We start from the raw sequence: 20,591 nt of genomic DNA, 5'->3' as shown, positions 1-20,591 counted from the left end.
TCAGTCCTTTTCTATAGATACAAATCCTGCAGCCCAGAGAGGAGTAATGATTGACTCAGGGTCACATAGCTGGATCCAGGGTGAGATGGCACAGAGAGGGGTGTGTCTGGCCTAGAAGGCCCCTCTCTGTCCAGCCTCTGGAGCAGATGGGGAGCTCAAAGTAGAGATCCAGTTCTGCGGCATGAGGCCACCTCCTGCACCTGGGCCTTTGCACTGCTCCGAGGCCTCAGATGCTGCCTTTGAAGTTTATACCAGAGCATCTGCCTGCTGTGAGACTCCTCCTGGGCACTTGTGAAGTCTGTCATTCCTGGAGCACTGCGATTCCATGGAGAGGAGTCCAGCAGTGGAGTGGGACCAGGGGGAGGGGCCTCATCTTTGCATCACATGGCTTTTTAGGTTTTTACTGTTCTAATATTCAAGGCTTTTCCTGTAATCCTTCCTTGGGCTCTTAGTACTGAAAAAGTGCTGAGGTGGTGGGGGAGTCCTGGAAACCTAGCTTGGCTCAATGAGAGGAGGGCAGGGTAGTCCCATGGGGAAGGGACTGCCCTAAGGGGGAGGGATGAGCTTTGGGTCCATGGCGCAGGGAGGTGTGAACAGGGAGGCTGGGCAGCCTGGTTAGGGAGACTGCACAGGAGACTCCTGTCCTAGCAGAGAAGTTGGTTGCAAACTCTCTGAAGTCCCTTTGAGCTATAGCTGTCATGGAGGGGCCAGAGAAGGACATACCTCAGCCCACTCGGCATGGGGAAGCTTGAGCCCCACAGTGCTTTTCCTGGTGGCCTGGGCAGTGGGAAGCTGGAAGCAGGAAGATCCCCTTCCCTGCGAAACTGGAGAGACTATCTTTCTGGAGTTTGGGGATTGGAGGCAGGGGGCTGGATTCAAAGACTCCAATGGAGCTGGGGTTGCAATGGGTGGGAGACAGTGGCTTTGCTGGTAGCACTGTCAGGGAGGGAGCAGACAGGCAGACAGACAGGCAGCTAGCTTCCCTTGGGCTGAGATGTGGGGGGCTCTAAGGTTGGAGGCCCATGGGAGGCTCAGAACTGGGTGGGTTGGGGACAGAGGCTTCCCGGTGCCACGGGCTGGGCAGGGATTGGATAGAAGCGGGCAGCCTGGCACCGCATCCTTCCCGTGGCAGAGAATTTAGAGGTATCTTAAAACTCCAAGTAGGGTGCAGTCTGGGGGCTAGATGGAGAGAACTAACAATTACGGAGTGCCCTTTATATTTTCCAAATTACCTTGTTTAATCACCTCAACAATCCTTCAAGGAGCTCGCACTGTTTTGTAGAGGGGAAACAGATGACACACTTATGTGGTTTAATTGAAGGCAGTTTGATGAAGCAACCATTGTGGAGATGGGGCAGGATGAAGGGAAAAAACAGGGCATGTCGAGGTACTTTGGACTAACATCCATGAGGTCCAAGGGGCAAGGAGAGTGCTGTAGATCTGAGAGCCAGAGCACGAATAAAGGGCTGCCCCACAGAGGCTGTCAAAGGAGACAAAGAATGGAGGTCTGGAGGGACAAACAGATGATGGGAACCGAAGCCCAGAGAGAATGCCAACTTGCCCAAGGTCACACAGCTGGTTGGTCTCAGAGCTGGAGCCAGAAGCCAGGCCCTGCTTCTGCACATGCATTTTGTCATGTTCTCCGACGCTTGGTGGGATCTAGGTACCACCAGTGCTTTCTGCATGCACCCCCAGGCACCTCGTGGTCTGCTCTTCAGCTGGAGCTACTTCTGCCAAGACTGCCCTGCTCCCTACCTGAGTAGCACTGGGGCTGCTGAAGAATGTCATTCTCAGGATTTGGTGTGCCCTGGGCCCCCACTGAGCCATCTGCTCATGGATCCCACCCCTCCTCAGTGATGCCGTCATATCCCTTGCCCTGTGCTTGTCACCCTGGCCATGGAGATGGGCTGCACAGCCCTTGTCCTCCCCTGTGTTAGAGGAAGGCAGTGAGCCTTATGGGGTGAGTGCAGGGAAGGAGGAAAGCCCATGCTAGGACCGCTGATCAGGAGACTTCCCTGAGGAGGTGATGCTGGGTCTTAGCCCTGAAAAATGAATGGGAGTTTTCCGGGTGAGGGAGGAGAGGAAGGTGATTCTAGGCAAAAAGCCAGCACAAGCAGAAGTGTGAAGAACAGCAGGAAGTCATGGTGGCAGGGCCAGGGCTGCTGGGCTGCGGGAAGGGCCAGTCGTGGAAGCCCAGTTCACCCAGGGAAGCCAGGGAGGGCGGAAGCAGGGTCATGGTTAGCTTTGAGTTTTGAAAGCCCCAAGTGAGGGGTAAATTAGAGGGGCCAGAGAGGAGGCTGGGGTGGAGACCCAGGTAAGAGGCAAGGCGGCTGCGTTGGAGATGGCTGGGGACAAGTGCGCTGTGTAGACGGGTCAGAGGAGGAGTAGCAATCCCCAACCCCCAGCCACCCATCTGAGCTATGGCCCTAGTTCTTCAGGGTCCACCCACCAGTGCAGGGATGGGTGGCAACTCTAGACTCTCCTCCAGGAGCACCCCTCCCTGCCTGATCCTGCCTGTGGCTTCCACACTCCATCCTGGCACCATAAGCCACGCCCTCACACCGTAGCCCCCAAGAGCAAAGCTCTGTCACTGCTGCCTCATCTCTTAATGAGAATTATGACTTGTCCACTGCCAAGTCTAATAAAAGTCCTCCCTTTTAAGACCTTCATCCTGGAGTTTGATCTCAATCCTTCTTGCTTTCCAGAGCCTGGGCCTTGGCCTTCCTGGGAGATGAGTCAGTGAGATGGCTCCCTCCTGGTGCTTGGGGGCAGTTACGGGCTTTGGCCCAGCCAGCTCAGCCATGTGCCTGTGTGCCAGTGGGGACCCACTCTCAGCCTCTGCTGGGCCTCAGGTCACTGGCTCATTATCAGTGGTAATTGGCATCTCTGGTGCAGCCTTCCACCCCACTAAGTGCTTGACAATCATTAGGTGCTATCGTGCGCAACTGGATTCCAACTCTAGCACCTCCTACCTCAGGCTTCTCCTGGTCTAGCTGCCTGAGCTAAGGCACCAAGTGTCCCGGCCACAAACATCCATCTCCAGGCATGGAGAGACAAACAGAAATAAACAAGAGAAAAGCTCAGCAGCCGCAGAAGCCCATTCACAGAGAAGCAGACCATAGTGCAAAGACACGGAGAGACCCACAACGAACACGCACATAACACAGACATTAGTATACACTGAAAAGCAGAGAGAGAGTAAATCTAAAAAACTGACCTAGTAAAGGAATGAACTGCAACACCTGTGCACATCACCCAGGTACACACACGTGCCGCACAGACACGCGCTCAGCACACAGAAACACTCACACTTGGCATAAATACGGGCTGCCCGTCAGGTAGCCAGACCAAGCTACCTTTGGTTCCCCACCTGAGCAGCCTTCTCGCCCCTGGGCTAGTGCATATGCTGTTCCTTTTGCCTGGAACATGCTTCCTGGATGCCCCCTCACTTCGCAGGGTTAATTCCTATCCTTCTTTAGGTCGTGGTATCCCTTCCATACTCCCCAACCTTGAAGCTCTCCCCTGCTACATGGCATCACTGACTATTTTCCAACCGGTCTTTGACAAGTTTTGGGATGAAACTTTTGCCCGTGCCTGGTGAGGTGGTGGCTGTGGTTGTGAGTGGGCCATTAGGGCTGAGAAACCGAGGAGAGACAAATTTTGAGGGGGACAGAGTCAGGAATAACAGTGAGGAGCCCTGACTGCTCAGGGTCTGAGCAGGCATTTAACTCACAGGCTAGCATAGCCAGATGTCCTTTGCCTCATTTTTTTTTCGGACTCTGCCTGATTTCTTTTGTGTTTCTTCTAGGCTTGCTGCCCAACCTAGTTCCCTCCTTCCCAAAGCCAGTCCTGCCTCTTGCCACCACTCTGAGCTCACACATGTTCACTTGCTCTCTTCGCTTGGGTGTACCCTGCCTCTACTTCTAAGCCTAGGGAAAACCTCATGATTCAACGCCTAGGGTCAGAGGCAAATCCTCCATACATGGTCTCCTAACCCAGGCCATTTAGTTTGGTAAAGGGATGCTTATGAGCATAAGTCTTGGAGACTGTCTCCTGGTTCAAATCTCAGCCCTTCCACTTCTTGGCAGCAGGACATGTGTGAGTTCTGCCACCTTTGTTCCCTCATCTGTGAAAGGGGGATGCTAATAGAGCCCACCTCATTAGGGCTGCTGCAAGGATTAAATGAGACAAGTGTGTGATGTACTTGGCATGCAGTTCGGCTCCCACTCCGGGCTGTGTGAGAGCTGAGGGAGAGCTAATGAGATCAAGGATGTGCAAGTGCACCCAGGAGGTGCCTAGTGAGTCCTTGCTAATTGGAACTGAGTGAAACAAACATGTGTGTGAGTACCTACTATGTGTCCTCCATGGCTGGGTCTTTGCACCTCCCCTCCTCATTTTCTGCATGCCTGCTGATTCTGCACAGCTGTTACCCTATGGGGGGCTCAGAAGGTGAGGGTATAACTTCTTTTTTTTATTTAATTTTTTTACATCCATTTTATTGAAGTATAATTTATATACAATAAAATCACCAATTTAAAGTGTATGATTCAATGAGTTTTAGTAAACGTATACAGTCATATAACTGCCATTTCAATCAAGAAGAGAGTATTACTCCCTCAAACTTCCCTGTGCCCTTTGCAGTCAATCCCCTTTGGGGGGTGACTTTTTACAGGGCTGTGAGAGGTGTTGGGTTTTCCTTGAGCTGAAAACCTAGGCGCATAGACTGGAGCTGCTTCTAACATGTTGGGAGATGCCAAGGAAATGCTCACCCTTTCTGGGCCTTTATTCCTGTGGCCTTTATACCTCCTGGCAGAGGTAATGAGGCCAGGGAGGGGAAGGGATGCTCAGGCCACAATTTCCTGAGGGTACACTCTGGGTCTGAGGGCTGGGTCAGATGGAAGTGGTGGCCTCGGAAATCCACAGAGTGGGTGACAGAGAGTAGAGAGTTGGTGTTCTCACAAACCTGCCCCTCCTTGGATCAGGTGAGCCCTGTGGCCCTGATGGGAATGGCAGGGGCCTGCCCAAGATGACTCCACATCTCTCCCTATCTATCTCCCCCTTCCAGGGGCCATAAATCCCTCTGTGGATTAGCAATTCCCTGAAAAGAAGGGGGCACTTTTGTTCCCCAGTTCTGGAACCAAATATTAAAGCAATTATGTAACTAGCAATAAATTACTTAAAGTAGTGACTCACTCAGCTTAATTAGAGCGAGAGCAGGGAGGGATTAAGGTATTTTTAGAGCACACACCTCACTCCCTCCTGGGGGGAAGGAGAGGCCTCTGTGCAAGGTGGGGGTGGAGAAAGGGCTGGGAGCTCATGGAAGCACCCCAGGTGTCTGCAAGGAGATGAAAGCTGATCCTCCACCCCACTGAGGTCTCAACAAAGAGAAGCCAAGTCAGAGCTGTGGCAGGAGGAATTCAGATCAGACTCAAGGAACACTTTCCAGAGATGCTTGTTGGAGAACTGGGACAGGTAAACTAGATTATGAACTCTTTGAGGGCAGGGACTAGGTCTGTGACCCACCTGCCTACCTTTACTGGTTACTAGCTGCGTGGCCTTGGGTGGGTTCCTTTGTCACCCCAAGCTTCAGTTTCCTTCACTGTCAAATGGGCATAATAATATCCACCTTCACACACATAGTAAGGATCAAGTGGGTTAATGTGCATAAAGAAAACTCCAGTGCTGACTTAACAGGACAAAAATTTCCAAAAAAGCAGGAAGTAAGTCTGTTTTGTTCAATATTTTATCCCAAGCTCTATTCACAGGGCCACACGTAGTAGGTGTTCAATAAATGCTTGTTGAGTGAATGCGTATTTCCCTTTTCTCCTACTCCAAATGGGTTCCTTGTTTCAAGGTTTGTGGATGATGGGCCTATGTGAGAGGAGGTCAGGGTTGCCTCGCAGGTGGAGACTGGCTTTTCTCCCCCAGGCTGAGGAAGAGACGACGTAGGACAGAAAAAAGGCAACTTCCAGAGACAGGCCTGGGAGAGTTAAGAACCACGGACAGCTCCAGCCCGCGATAATGGGCGTGGTCTTCTGGTCGCTGGGCGTGGTCTTCTGGTCGCCGGCCGCGCAGCTGGGATGGGAGGGCCCGCCCAGTCGACGCCACAGCTCCAGGTGAGAGGAGCCCGCAGTCCACTCAGACTGGAAAGATCAGGACCCTCACCATCATTGGGAGTTCAAGGGAGGGAGGATGAGTGTATCCTCAGGATGGGGCATCCTGAAAAGCTTCACGGAAGAGAGGAATGGGATTGGCGGGGAAGATTTAGGCAGAGAGAATATCCAGGCATCTGTAAAACGAAGTAATAATTTTGACCCTATAGGTTTTCTAGGTGGATTAAATGAGTTACTTTTTAGGAATGCCTAGCATATTTGCCTGCTTGGAAAGGGCACAACATATGGGCTCACAACATATGGGCTCATTTCTTCCGGCTTCCCTCCACCTCTTCTCAGCCCCTGTGACTTGAGGAAGGACATCCCCCTGCCCTATTGGAGACAGCAGGACCTGGATAACTGCTCAGAGACGCTGGGGTACAGGGTTTCCTATTCCGGCCTTCACTGACCCCCAGCTCTGAGATTGGACTGAGCTAGACGCACAGTAGGTGCACAAGACAGACTGAGGGAAGGTCTGTGCTCCTCCTTCCTATCAGGGCTTTGGGAGGCTGAGGGAAGGACACAGCAGGATTGGGGTGATGGAGTTTAACCTCTGGTCCTCCCCCAGGCCCACAGCCCCAAGACTCCTGCCCCTAGTGGTGGCTCTGATCAGTTCTGACTAGCTCTCTTCACACCTCTCGGGCCTCCCAGGGCTCCAGCGATGAATTAGTGATGACAGCTTTGCACCATCACTATGACGACCAGGCATGTTCTTAGCTTCCAGTCAGGGTGCAGCGGCAGAGGCCAGAGACCCTTTGGCTCTGGGCCTTTGTACTGGTGTGTTTGAGGGGGATTGGGGCCCAAAGGGGGAAGCAGGAGGGAGGGAGCTGGGGATGGAGCAGGGACCAGGGCATGGGAGCTCCATCTGGAGTAGCCTAGCATTCCTTCAGATTGCTAGATCCAAAGGAAACTGGAGGATAGTTATTTCTCTTCCTCCCCGCTTTCTTTTTCTTTTCATTCCTCCCTCCCTTCCTCCTCCTTTCTTTCCTTCCATTTTCTCTAAGCCTCATCCCTGTGCAAGGCCCTGAGCTGCCCACCTCTTCCCCCTATTCTGGGAATCAGGCCCAGCCCAGCCCTCACCCTTAAGAGCCCAGAGTGAGATGGGGACACAGACACATCCTGGTCTGGGCTTCAGAGAAGGTGTGTGGGAGCCACTGGTGGCTCTGCAAGGGGGGCTGGCTTAGCTCTGCCGGAGGCTGTGCAAACAGCTTTGCAGAAGGAGTGATACTTCTGGTCCTGTTGAGTGAGGAGATTTTCCTGTGGAGAGGCAGAGGATCGGAGGTGAATAGGTGAACCATGAGTCCCGAGGTGAAACATAAAGAGGGATAGGGGGTTGCCAGAAATCCAGAGCAGCCTACTGGTAGCAGGGAGCAGAGGAGGACTGGAGCCTGGGGAAGGACTGGGAGGCAGTGGTTGCAATGAGGAGTTTGCAGTGTGTCTCATAGGGAAGGAGGTGCTCTTGAGGAATTGTTGTTGTTGAGTGTTTGATTTTAGGGATGGGAAAACTGAGGCACAGAGAAAGTGACTTGCTCAAGCTTACTGAGGTCACTAAAGACAGACCAAGGCTATGGGCTCTGCCAGGATCCCACTAGACCCCAGCTAGGACCTCTTGTCTCAGACTTGCTGGCCAGGACTTTTCCAGGTAACCACTATCTCCAAAAGGTGAGGAGGGCCCATGGGTGACTTTGTCCTTAGTTTGAATGAAATTTGCATAGGCAATGGCTGTGCTCTGGCCCTCCCTGCCTCTTGCGTGTTGGTGGTAGTTGGGGAGGGCATCCAAGGAAGGACCTGGGAAGCCAGGGGCTTGGCTGAGGTCAGCAAGATATTACGGTCAGAAATTGATTAGGGTCAGAAATTGGGCTGTCAAGTTCCCAGCCCAGGCACTGTGCCACATCCCTTACTCTGCACCCTCAGGGATCTTTGTCTGAATCGGGCACCCCTAGGAGGTAAGGGCATCTCTGAGCCTCCCCAGGTTCTTCCTGGCCCTGGGGCCTGATATGGGGTCTGCTGTGGCTGGAACTTCTCAGGGCAGAGAGAGACATTTAGCCCCGTTGTCCTGATGAAGAAACTGAGGTCTCAGGGCAGCAGTGACTCACTCGGGGTTATTGAACAGGTCAGTGCGGGGCTGGGCCTGGCTGCCTGGCGCTTAGCCTGGCTACACTCCCCCCACCTCGCAGCTGTCCCTTGCCTCTCTTCCACCCCGCTCTGCAGCATTGCTGGCCCTGCCAGCTTTGATGGATGGCCCCACAGCTCAGCCTCCTTCCCATTCCTTTCTGGATGCTGGGCTTTTAGCCTTCTCATCACCAGTTTTGCCTAGTGGCCATCAAACCATCCATCTCCCCCCACCCCCCCCAGCTTCATCCAGCACAGGTGGGGTTTTTTTGGCGGGGAAGAGGATCAGTGCAGCAATTCCCCCTTCTCTGAGGTTGGGCTGAGAGTGTGGTTGCAGCCCTACTCTAGGGGAGTCAAGGGTTAGGGAGCAGCCTGCACCCCCTTGCTGGAGTACCAGAAATCCCTCCTCCCAAGGCTGCCTACAAATGCATACACGCACACATGCTCACAGTGACAGTAATAAAATAAAAACATTCATGTATCAAAAAATACTGTATGCCAAGCACTGCACCAGAGTTCTGCATGTACACTCTCTGGCTAGGTACTAATGGTAACTTCACTACAGAGGTAAGGAAAGGAAAGAGGTAAGGAAACTGGAGCTCAGAGAGATTAAGTGACTTTCACAGGTACACATATCCAGGAACTGAAGGAGCTGGGATTTCAACCCAAGTCGTATGGCTTACATCTTATTCGCGGCTCCTTTGCCATACTGACTTACTTGGTGTGTACATGTGCGCCCACAAACACGTGTACACGTGCACACATGTGTGCTGGCCCTTGCACCACCCATCTACCTGGACCAGGGTCCTGAGGAGTAGGAAGAGTGCTGGGCTGAGAGACAGATGAGGAGTCCCTGCTCATTGTCCCCAGGCTGCCCCCAGAATCACCCTGGCAGGGACACTGATCAGCTGGAGGGCTGCATGGAGGAGGCAGCCTCCGGGCATTGGGAATCCCAGTCCAGAGCTCTTCCCCTGGGAGGCCTTCGGTCGATAATGCCTGCAGCGCTGCCTTCCAGGAACTGGGGCTCCGGGGAGTACGGCGCCGTGGGTCGATCATCTGGCTGCAGCCCAGGCCCGGCAGACATGCATGTTTGTGCGGAGTGTGGCTGGTGAGCGGGCGGCCTGCTGCCCCCGTGCCCCCAGTTCCGTGTGCTCTCCCTCCTCCCTCTCTCTCCCCTTCCTGCTGTTGTCCCTATACCGGCCCGTTCCTCCCCCTTCTGCCCCCCATAACCGGCCCTGCAGCGGAGAATCAAACTGCCCGTTCCCAGGCACCCATGTGCACGCACGCCTATGGAGCACTGCCCCAGAAGCTGCGGCGAGGTGTGGGGAGGGCGAGTGGAAAGGCCAGGGGCCACGAGCTGCGGGCGGTGGGGCAAGCCCTCAGAGCCCTAGGAGCTGATTTAATGAGATAATGAATGGAAAGTGCTTCACACCACCAGGGGCACATAGTAGGTGCTTAATTGGGCTGCGCTATGTTCCTGCCTCCGGAGTGTGGGGAGAGCAAGGCTGGTGCTGATGGGGGCGGATGGGGCGCCTCTGGAGGCACATGAGCGCCCAGAGCAGCTGTCAGGGGCAGCTGACAGTGTTAACAACCCCCGGAACAATTAGCAGTGAGGGGGGGAGAGAGAGATTCGTACCTGACACCCGACTGAGGCTAGCCTGGCGCTGTTACCCAGTCTGACGTCGGGGGAGGACAGCCGGTGCTGGGAGGAGTGGTGGCCCCAGCAGGGCTGGAGACCGCACCCACCCCCCCTCTGGGAAGGGCCCCTGGGCAGGCCCCCTCCTGGAGGGGCTGCTGCCACCCTCGCAGAGAGGCTTTTCCCCCCAGGCTCTCCAACTGGCACTGGCCCCCGGAGACCTGGGTTCAGGTCCGGATTCAGGCACCTGCTGGCTGGTGGTGGTTAGTTAAGATGAGTCACTCTCCTTTTGGGGGCCTTGGTCTTCTCATCTATAACAAGTTACAGTGAAGATCAAATGAGATTGTCATATGTTGCCTGTTAAGTGCCTGCCACTTCCCTGTCCCCAGGCAGCCAGGCCACCTGGGGTTCCCCAGAGTCTGCCTTTCCTAGTCACACCCCTGAGAGGGACAGGTGTGGGCCATCTCTCCACCAGATGCTGTCTGCTCCATCCTTGGGTGCCCGGTGTCCCGACACAGGGTTGTTGAGGAAGAAGGAAATAAAGAGGGTCCCATGTTAGTTTCTGTCATCTTCTTCACTCTGGTAGGGGGACACGTGTGCCTGCCGACCACATTCATGGGAAACCAAGGAGTGGTCCGACTCCGGTGAGGGAGGGGAAGAGCTCTGGACTGGGATTCCCAATGCCTGCCTCCTCCCATTTCAGACAGTACCTCACTGTCTGATCTTGGGCAAGACCTGTCCCTGGGAGGTTAGAGAGACATGGGACCTCTGACCAGCCTCTTTTTTGAGGGCCTAGATGCTTCTGTGTTCTGGGGGAAAGGCTGGGTGGGGGAGAGGGTGTGGTACAAGGCTGGTGACACCCAAGCCACTGATGGGCAGACCCAGGAGGAGGGGCCAGCTCAGGCCTCCTGTGACTTTGGTGCCCTTGTCCTCATACACAGTCCTGCCCCTGCTGCCATCAGCCCTGCCTCCAAGTCTCTGCTGCCCCGCCTGCCCCTCCATTCCTAGTCCTTTTTTCCTTTATTATCTGACACTATTGCCTCCCGCCCCAGGCTTATCTCCTCCTGTCACACGTCCATCCGTCTCTGTCATCCCCTGCGGCTTCCTCAGGCTCTCTGGCACACCCTCTCCCTTCCCCGGGAGTCAGGCCTGTCTGGGAGTCAGTCCTTCCCTGCCAACCGTCTAAGTAAGTGGTCTCCGTGATTCTGACCAGCTCTTGTCTTCTCCCACCTTCCTGCATCTTCCTCTCTCTGACAGTGTCTCTGCCTTTCACTGTCTCTGGACTCCCTTTGTCTGTCTCCGCAAGTCTCTCTCTGCCCTGATCTCTGGGTTTCTGTCCTTTAAGAGCCTGCCTGGTCCTGCCCCGTTGCCTCCCTCCTCCCCTCGCGTGCCCAGCGAGGGCAGCAGGTCCAGCCTTCCAGGCTGGAGCCCTCCAGGCTGGAGTAGCCCACGCCCCTCTCTCGCGGGCTGCCTTGGAAGCCCCTGTCAACGCCCCCCGCCCCGCCCCGCCCCGCGCCGCGGCCTCGTTGCTAGGCCTCGGGCAGGCAGCACCTGGCTTCCATAGCGACGGCTGCTTAGAAACGAAACGCCACATCTCCCGGTCCCACCACGGAGTCTTTGCGAGTCTTTGCGGGATCGAGCGCCTTTCGATCAATCAGGACAGAAAATGTGGCCGGCTCTAGGCTCGGGGAGGCGAGAGAAGAGGGAGCCCCAGTCTCTGGCTTCTGGAGCTTGGGGCGGCTGGGGCAGGAGAAGCTGCCCCAGCGGGGCCCTGGGCCAAGGAAGGAGCGAGGAAGGAGGCCCCCTGGGCTCTTCTCAGGAGTCAGCCTGCTACCGAGAGGCATGGGTCTGCCATGGGGCCCAGTTTGGATTACTGTTCTACTATTTCTAGCTATGTGACTTTACACAAATGACTTCATGCCCCAGGACCTCAGTTTTACCGACTGTAAAGTCAGGCTAATAATATCATAAGGATTAAATGAGAGAATCAGCCAGGTGGGCCTGGCACTTAGAGGGTAGTCCCTGATGGCAGTCCCTCCCTTCCCCCTTTAAAGTTGCCTGAGATTTAATTAGCAGAGAGGAGGGCGATAGACGGCGGCGTTAGCAAGAGGACGGAGGTGGAACGTACCTCACCTGGCATGTGCAGGGGTTCGCTGGGGCCCTCTCTCTTACCTGGTACTCGCAGAGACTCAAGCCCCAGACTGGCAGGCTCTGAGGGGCATGGAGACACTAATGGAGATCTGGCTTGTCAGGCAGTTAGGATCATGGAATCCTGGACACCTACATTCTCAGGACTCCATGCTCTTGCATGCATAGAATATAAGAAGCACAAATTCTTGAAATAAAGGGACATTATAATAGAGGCTTGATTTTCTTAGAACACAAAGCTCTGGGAGTTCTTGGAACCTCAAAGCCAGAGACAGGGGCCTCCCTTTATGATGGTCTCTGCGTTGGCAGGGAATTTTCAGAGCACGGGGCCTTTAGTTCCTGTTGCTTAGACTTTCTTGTGCCTCGGTGTCTCTCATGGGCTCAGCTCTGAGCAACCCTGGTGTGTGTGTGGGGGGGGGTTGCTGGGGTCAGTGACGGACTGCAGCCTGAGGCCCCTCTGGAGCAGGGCCAGCCCAGGAATAGCTGGCGGAGGAAAGCGGGGCGGCTTGTGGGCTGCAGCTGTCCAAGCGGGGCTGGGTGGGAGTCTGGGCAGCCACCCTTGGCCGAGGACCAGCCTGCCATCCTCTATCCACCCGGCCTGTGAGTCAGGGCTCAGGAGGAAGCATCTCCACGTGGCACTCCTAGGGCTGGAGTCAGAGTACTCCTCATGGTCCTGCAGACTGGAGGGCAGGAGGCTCCAGTGAGGGGAGGAGATGGGGTGTGGGTAGGGGTGTGGGGGATGAAAAGAGGGGGCTCAGGAAGGGGGATGGGGCTCAGAAGGGGGATGGGCCTCAGGAAGGGGGTGGGGCTTAATGAAGGGGTGTGGGTTCAGTGAAGAGGATGGGAGTTCACTAAGGGGGGTGGGGTTCAGTGAAGGGGATGGGGTTCAGTGAGGGGGTGGGGCTCAGTGAGGGGGCTGGGGCTCAGTGGAGGTTGCTGAAGAATTTCTTAGCACTGCACTGTCTCTGCACCACCCGAGGCTCCTGAGGATGGTGGTTGGGGTTAGGGGGGCCTGAGCACCTTAAACCCATTTGCCTTTCTCTGGGGTAGGCTAGGAGCCAAGAGCTCCTTTTCCCACTTCTTCCCAAAGCTGGAAAGATTGGTAGAGCTGCTGAGAAAGCTGGGATCTGCCTCTCTTTTTGCTCATCTTCCTTCCTGGTTTCCATGGGAATCGTGGCTCAGGATGATCAGGGTTTAACAGGATGGTGCTGTGGGAGGAGTCAGCATCAGGCAGAGCCATCCCACATAGGAAGGGGTTGGCTGCTAAGAAAGTGAGCTCCCTGTCCCTGGAAGTGTGCAAGCAGAGGCTAGGTCACCAGCCAGAGTGACTTTAGAAAGGGGCTCAGATGAAGGAAGGCAGTTGGGAGGCCTCTTCCCTGGGACATGTAGGCTTTGTGTGATTGGCTCAGATGGCCCAATCTTCCAGACATCCTTATGCCTACTGAGGGGGTCACGATGCCTTGGGCTCTGCCCCCACATCCATTCCCCTATTCCTACTCTCTGTGCCTGGCCCTGAGCTGGACATGCACACATGGAGCTGAGTCAGACCCATCTCTTCCCGGAGGGGCAACAGGTCTGACTGGGGAGGCACACAGGGAAACAGATACAGTTGGGCAAATCCTACATAAGGGAGCAGACCAGGCAGGAAGGAAGATTCTACCACTGATGTAGTCAAAAGATGTCTTTTTGAGCAATTACTTTGGGTTGAGCCTTGTTCTAGGTTCTGGGTCACAGCAATGAACAAAACAGAAAGAGTCCTGTTTGCTGGAGTGGACAGCACAGTGGGAAGGACGAGCACCTGGTGAAGCGCAGAATGATGGCAAGTGCTGGTTGGTGGATCTGGAACCCATGAGGAGTGTGGCCAGAAGGCAGTGTAGGTGTGGCCTGCAAGGAAGTTTGTTCGATGGTGGGGGTTAAGGGCCTTGAAGGGCTCCAGCTTTGTCCTGCAGGCAACTGGGAGCCATTGAGTGTGGGTGAGACTGCAGAAAAGATTACTCCAGCAGGTATGGGCCTCAGGAGGGAGGCACAGTGGTCCCTGAAGGAAGCCCCGGGGCAGGCAGACATGCCCCCTGTGCCTCTGTGTGTAGGAGTCATGTGAGCGTATTTATAGGTATAGGAGTGTGTGTGTGTGTGTGTGTGTGTGTGTGTGTGTAGGAGTGTGTATGTGTATCTGTGGGAAGATGGTGAGTGTGTGTGTGATTATGGTGTCCTGGGGAGGCCTTGTGTGGTGGTGGAAGGATCTTGGGGTTTGTAGAAGATAAGGAGCAGACACCAAGGCCTAACATGGACCAAGGCCGAGTCCCGTGGACCTCAGCCCAGATGTGAGCCTGCAGGTCCTAGACGGGTCTGGGCCAGAATCCTATGGGTTCCCGTACCCCTCTAGGGTCATGGACCTGGCCATCTGCTGCAGACAAATGTGTATATAAATAACATGGAAATGGATGAGATCTGTGGCTGACCCACCCCCATCCCCATATGCCCTGGGCTTGAGTTCGCTCAGCCTGTGCTCTTCTCCACTCAGCTGGTGCTGGGGCTCTGTGAGCAGGCCCTGTTCACCCACAGCCAAAATCCATATTTTCCCAGCACCTGCCTGTGGCCAGATCCTCTCTCTGTGAGGGCTACCCCACATCTGGGGCAAGGGACGCCCAGAGCTGACCCGGGCTGGTGGCCACGGCAGCACCTCTGGTAGGTGTGCATTTGAGTACACACATACTCACACATTTGCACACACAGTCACATGTGAATGCACACCCACAACTGTTCACACGCCTGCGTGTGTGCCTACACACACCTGCACACACAGACCCGCGTGCGCGCACACACATCTACGCACATCCCGTAGGTACACACCCGCACAAATTCAGCTATAGCATGGAAGTATCGCGCATCCCCACCAAGAAATAAAGTTACAAACCTGTAGTCACACCCTGTCCCGCCTTCACCCTCACCATGTCAATGGCCTGGGTGTAAGGCCTTACACACCTGCACACACTCACAGCTACCTAAGGGTGGCTTATGCCCATGCTCTCTCCAGGACCGAAGCGGGGAGGACAGGCTGTGGATGGGCACGGAACTTGCAGAGATGTCAGCTTCCTCCAGGCGCTTCTTGGATCGTCCCTTTGCGGGGCCCCTAGGATGGTGGAGTCCCTGGGCTCCACACCCCCAGTCATGGAAAGACTGAGTCATGCACACTCTCTCCTGAGGAGCCTCCCATATTGGGATCTGGTCCTTGTTCACAGTCCTTGGGTCCGGCATGCGCAGGCAGGCCTGCCTGCCCAAGAAAGCTGCTTTGTGCCCAGCTAGGCCTGCTGGATGCTGCCTCCCTCCACCTGAGCTGCCTGAGCCCTCAACAAGAACCAGGCCAACTTTTACGGTTGCTGAGAAGTCTGAGGCCAGACAGCCAGAACGTTGCCTGAGCTCACCCCCAGTATGTCAGGGCAGACGTCATTCAGATTTGAAGCTAGGCTTCCAGGAGTGTGACCACGGTTAGCAGCCACAGGACGGATGCATGTCAGGCACCAGACAGGCTTATGGAAGCAGGCCATGTGGGCATGCGGAATGAGAGCAGACTGGGGGTCTACGGGGGTCAGCCGGAGGGATGGCGGGCAGGAAAGTCTGCTCTCCTGGCCCAGATGATAAAGTGCTTTGTGGGCACAGTGACCCACAGGGATCTGGGGGGCCTGGTACCCAGGTTGACAGGCTGTTGGCTGAGTCACTTTTTCCTAAAAATACTCAGTAGCTGGGCCACTGGGCAGTTAGAGTGGCCCGTAAGGTGGGGCGATGAAAAGAAGTGTGTAGAGGGGCTGGGCCAGGCATTCCTGGGGCTAGGCTTCCTTGTGGCAGAGATGGGCAGAGGGTTCAGGGACTGGGAGCATAGAACCCTCAGTCACTACATTGTTGGGGACAAAAGGAGAGGTGGGAAAATCTGTTTTTCTCACATGCCTTTCTTTAAGATGTGGAGCATGAATTTAGGGCACATATTGGAGCCAGATGGCCCGGGTTTGAATTTTGGCTCCATTACTAACTGTGTGACTGTGGACAAGTTACTTGATCTCTCTGTGCCTCAGAGTTCCTTATCTGTAAAATGTGGCTAATAACAGATCTGACCTTATAGCATTGTTGAGAAGCTGAAATGGGAGGCACATAGTAAGTGTTGAATAAATGTTAGGGCCCCTCAGACACAGAGGCCGCCAGCTCCAGATGTACACACTCAGGCCGTAGGGGCCAGCCCTGTCCCTCGATTCCATGGGACTGAGGTCAGCTGGGAACAAGATGCAGCTCATCCAGGGTTCTCAAACCTGGCAGCAAATTAGAATCACCTGGGAACATTTAAAAATACCTGGGATGGGGGAGTCCCAGGCATGAGGCAGGGTGAGAACCCAACACAGAATCACAGAATGAAGAGTTGGCAGACAGGGATCTGGCGGGGAGGGGGGGGCGGGGGGAGGGGGGGGGGCGGATGGAGGAGTCCTAGGCTTGGAGGAAGAGTCACTTCCTGGCAATGAGGGCTTGGGCATGGTCTGTCACTTTGCCATCTCGAGGAACCTCGAGGAGCCTCGAATTTCAAGGATTACATGGGGGGATGTTTTTGAAAAAGCCTCTGTATCCTGGCAAGCATCAAAAGAAAGAAGCTTGTTTCTTGACTCTAGTGTATTAACATTTCACGGGTGGGGAAAATCAGGCCCAGAGAGGTTCAGTGGCCTGCTCAGAATCACACAGCAAGTCTATGACAGAGTTAGGACTCCAAGCCTCAGAGGAATGCTTGAATCTGAAGGACTGATGCAGAATGAATATGAGTTGAAGGACACAGAGAGCATGTACCTGGGGCTCCAGCCACTGAGCTGCAGTATAAGATGACCAAGGAAGATTTAAGAAATCACTTCTCACGAGGTGAGTGCTGTGGAGGTTCTGCCTAGAGCTGAGAGCCCAAGTGATGGTGGCTGTGCCAGGCCAGGGTCGGCTCTTGATTGCAGGGGCTGACATGGCTTCCCCTGAAGAACAGCTCTGGCCAGCAGCTGTAACAGATACCTCCTGGGGATCTGTGTCCCAGCCACACTATAAAAGCCCAGGACTGACAGGTGCTCAGGATTTGCCAAGTGATTTGTGCACTGGGCTCAGACTCAGTCCTTTCATATAGCCTTTACATTGGTCACCCCTTTTACAGAGCAGGAAACTGAGGCCAAAAAAGGAAGGGAGGCCCCTTTTTGGGCCAGAACCTTTACACCATCTTAGCCCATGTAGATTTCTAGGGTATTAAAAAGTAGGCCACATTCCCCCAATTTGAAGATAAACTAAAATACATTGACTTGGCCGGGATCACTTAGATCTCACTCCTCCCCATGTTCCCAGACATGACTCCCAGGAAAGACACAAGAAGGGGGACCCAGAGGACTAAGGGAGCATCAAGGGAAGGCCTCCTGGAGGAGGTGGGCCTCTGGCCCCTGAATGATAAGCAGGCTGACAGGATCTGGAGGGCATCAGGGATAGTGTGGCATGGGTAAGGGTCTAGAGGGGAGGATGAGTCAGTCACCCAGCTGAGTAAAGGAGGAAGTATAAATTTAAGGAATGGTGTCAAGAGGTTCAAAGCTAGGAAGATAAGTCAGGGCTAAATTACAGAGGGCCTGCCATGTCAGACTGAGGATTTGGGCTTTCTTGTGTTTGTGGTAGGGAGTCTTTAAAGGTGTCTAAGCAGAGGAAGAAGCATGTTCAGAGCTGGGCCTCAGAAACAGAGGTGGGAGAAATCCTAGCTTGGAGGGTCTCCCCCTGAGCCGATGGCACAGAAAGGGCTTGGCCCAGCCTGTGTTTCAGGGGCCTGGACTGTGTCCAGGACTGGGCTCAGTGACTCAACGTGGAGGAAATCACTCCCCAGGGAAAAAGGACCCAGATGAATCCGCCCCATGAGGTGGGGAGGCAGGGGGCTCACTGAGTCACCCTGCAAGTGGGGAAGGGGGGTGTTGCAGAGAGAGGGGCTCGCAGTGCAGTGGGAAGGATTCAGGTCAGACCACAGCGAGGGCTGTCAGAGGACTCTGGCTGCCTTCCCACCTTTATCGAGGTTGATTATCCTGGCAGTCTTGTGAAAGAGATGGGAAAACTGAGGCCCAGAAACAGGAGGGAATCTGACCAAGGTCATGCAGCAAGTCGCAGGCAAAGGCCAGGTGTGATCCAAAGCGCACCCTCCGGTCCAAACACGTCCTACCACCCCAGCAGATCTCACGGCAAGTGGAGGCTAGGAACTGGGTGGGTCCAGGCAGGGAGCTGGCCCAGGTGACCCCTCCTCCCTCCTCCTGCCCCCCACTTTCCTTGCCAGGCAGACGGCAAATAGGGCCGGGCTGTGCTGCCGCGAGAGGACAGCAGGGGGCGCAGAAGCGTCACGGCTGTCGCAGGCGCCAGAGCACAGAGGCCGCTCTGCGGAGAACTGCGCTCCGGACGCGCGGGTCCCACCGGCGAACTGTGGACTGTGTGGCCCTGGGGCCTGCACCCTCTCCGGCTTCCGGGGACGCCAACGCAGACCTGCCTGCCCAGTGCTGGGGGTCCGGGGCCCCCACCCCTCACTCAGGAGTGGTGCCCCTGTCCGTGTGTGTGCTCGTGTGTCTGTGTGCACGTGCCCCCTCACAGACTGGCTACTGCCCCAGGCCTGTCCGTCGCTGGGCGACCTCTAAAATTCTCCCCGACTTCCCCGTTTCTCCTGAGGAGGAGCGCCCGGAGCTCCTTGCATCGGGTCGGCGGCCCCTTTCCCCGCCGCTTATCCTCCGCCTCCTCCCCCCACCCCCACTCCCGTCACTGCGCTGGTCTCTGGCTTGGGGTTCTGGCCGGGGCCCCAGGACTTTCTAAGTGGGGGGAGAGGACGCGATCAGACAAGAGAGGGACTCCGAGAGGCGAGGTAGCGACAGGAGGGGCGAGGGGCCAGAGGAGCGAGCGGAAGCTGAGAGCTGGCTACCTGGTGGGGGATCCCAATAGCGGACAAGCTGCGAGAGTCTGGCGAGCGGAGAGAGAAGGGAGGTGAGAGCCAGGCGAGGGGACCCTGGGGGGTCCGCAGGTCGGACAAGCGGAGAGGTGCAGCTCGCGGTGGCGGGAGGGTAGGCGGGGCCGCGCGGTCGGGGGGCGGGGAGTGGGCGGGCCGGGGCGGGGCCGGGGCGGACCCTCGCGCGGACCCGGCGGAGCTGTCGCGGACGCGCTGACCGAGCGCAGCGGCCGGGCCGGCGGGCGGGCGGGCGGCTGTGAGCATGGTCCTGGTGCTGCACCACATCCTCATCGCTGTTGTTCAATTCCTCAGGCGGGGCCAGCAGGTCTTCCTCAAGCCGGACGAGCCGCCGCCGCCGCCGCCGCAGCCATGCGCCGACAGCCTGCAGGTAGGGGGGCCCCCAGCGCTGGGCACGAGGAGGACCGGGTGTCCGGCGAGCGCCCGGCCGGGTCTTCCAAGGAGCGTGAGGGCACGGCTCCGTGGTCCACTCTGCCCCTGAACCCTCCTCAAGGTGGGGCCCCCTCCCCTAGCTCGGAATTCCACTCCTGTGCTGGGACTGCAGCCCATACCCGGAGCCCTTGAATCCCCAGCTCGCAGTCCAAACCTCACCCCAGACTCTGAACCCTTTTCGGATCTGGGACTCCACTCCAAGCTCTGAACTCCCAATCCACAGTAGGACCCCAGTCCCCACGAAGAGCTCTGTTCAAACCTGGAACCCCTTGCTTCCCAGATGAGTGGATGACCCCTGCCCAAACCCCTGAACACCGACTATATATATATATCGGACTCCAGGTACACCCAGAACACCTGAACCCCCAGCTCTCAGCCAGGACCCCATGTCACAGCTGGAGCCTCACCCCAAGCCCCTGAGCCTCTACTCCACAGCCTCATCTGTGCCCCCACCCAGATTCCCACTCAAACATCTGGTCTTCGGTCCTCACCTGGGACTGTACCCCAGGGTCCAAATGCCTCTATCACAGCTTGTGTTTTTCTCTGCAGGACCCCTTCCCACCTGGTTCCTGCTTTCCTACCCTCTCGTGTAGGCAGTCCTCTAGTCTTTTAGGGGTCTCACCCTCTCCTCTTATTTCTCTGTAGTGTGTTGGTCCCACTTTATTCTCTGGTTTCTCCTCTGCCTTTTCTGAATCTTTCTGGGCATCCTCTCTCTCTCTGCCCCTCCGTTTCTCTCTTTTGGTCCCTTTTGCCCGTGTACATCTCTCTCAGTCTGTCCATCACCCCTCCCCACCCCCGTTTCTCTAGGTCTCTATCTTTGTTCTAGGGTCTCACCCTGTGATCATCCCTTCCCCTTATTATCTGCTTCTGCTTTGGGGTGAGGAAGCGGTAGGCTCAGGGTGTGGGGCCAGCGTACCCAGGACCTCTGCCTGCCATATGTCGTCAGGCATGGCACGGGGTGGGCGCTGGTGGAAGGGACTAACCATGGAGGGCACAGCCCTTGGGCGGTGCCCAGGGATCTAAGGTGGGTGGGGGTTGTGCCGTGGAGCACTGGGGTTCATAACTTATAAACCCCCCATCCGCACTGTGCTGGTCTTGACTGGGGGCAGCTGGGGGCTTGGGATGGGGGAAT

The 20,591-nt window shown here is 55.9% G+C and overlaps 1 protein-coding gene across 2 annotated transcripts in view; it reads left to right on the top strand.

The window, feature by feature from the left end:
- PDE2A (phosphodiesterase 2A) overlaps positions 1-20,591 on the top strand; it is a 91,150-nt gene that overhangs the window by 7,766 nt on the left and 62,793 nt on the right. For both annotated transcript variants that reach the window (XM_032426928.1, XM_032426929.1), the window contains exon 2: positions 19,322-19,397. In XM_032426928.1, coding sequence (XP_032282819.1) covers positions 19,322-19,397 — 76 coding nt within the window. The remainder of the gene's footprint in view (positions 1-19,321; positions 19,398-20,591) is intronic.

This window comes from Phoca vitulina, unplaced genomic scaffold (assembly GCF_004348235.1).
Source record: "Phoca vitulina isolate PV1807 unplaced genomic scaffold, GSC_HSeal_1.0 scaffold36, whole genome shotgun sequence".
NCBI lineage: Eukaryota > Metazoa > Chordata > Mammalia > Carnivora > Phocidae > Phoca > Phoca vitulina.
The sequence above is the reverse complement of the archived record's forward strand: the minus strand, read 5'-3'. Positions and strand labels throughout refer to the sequence as shown.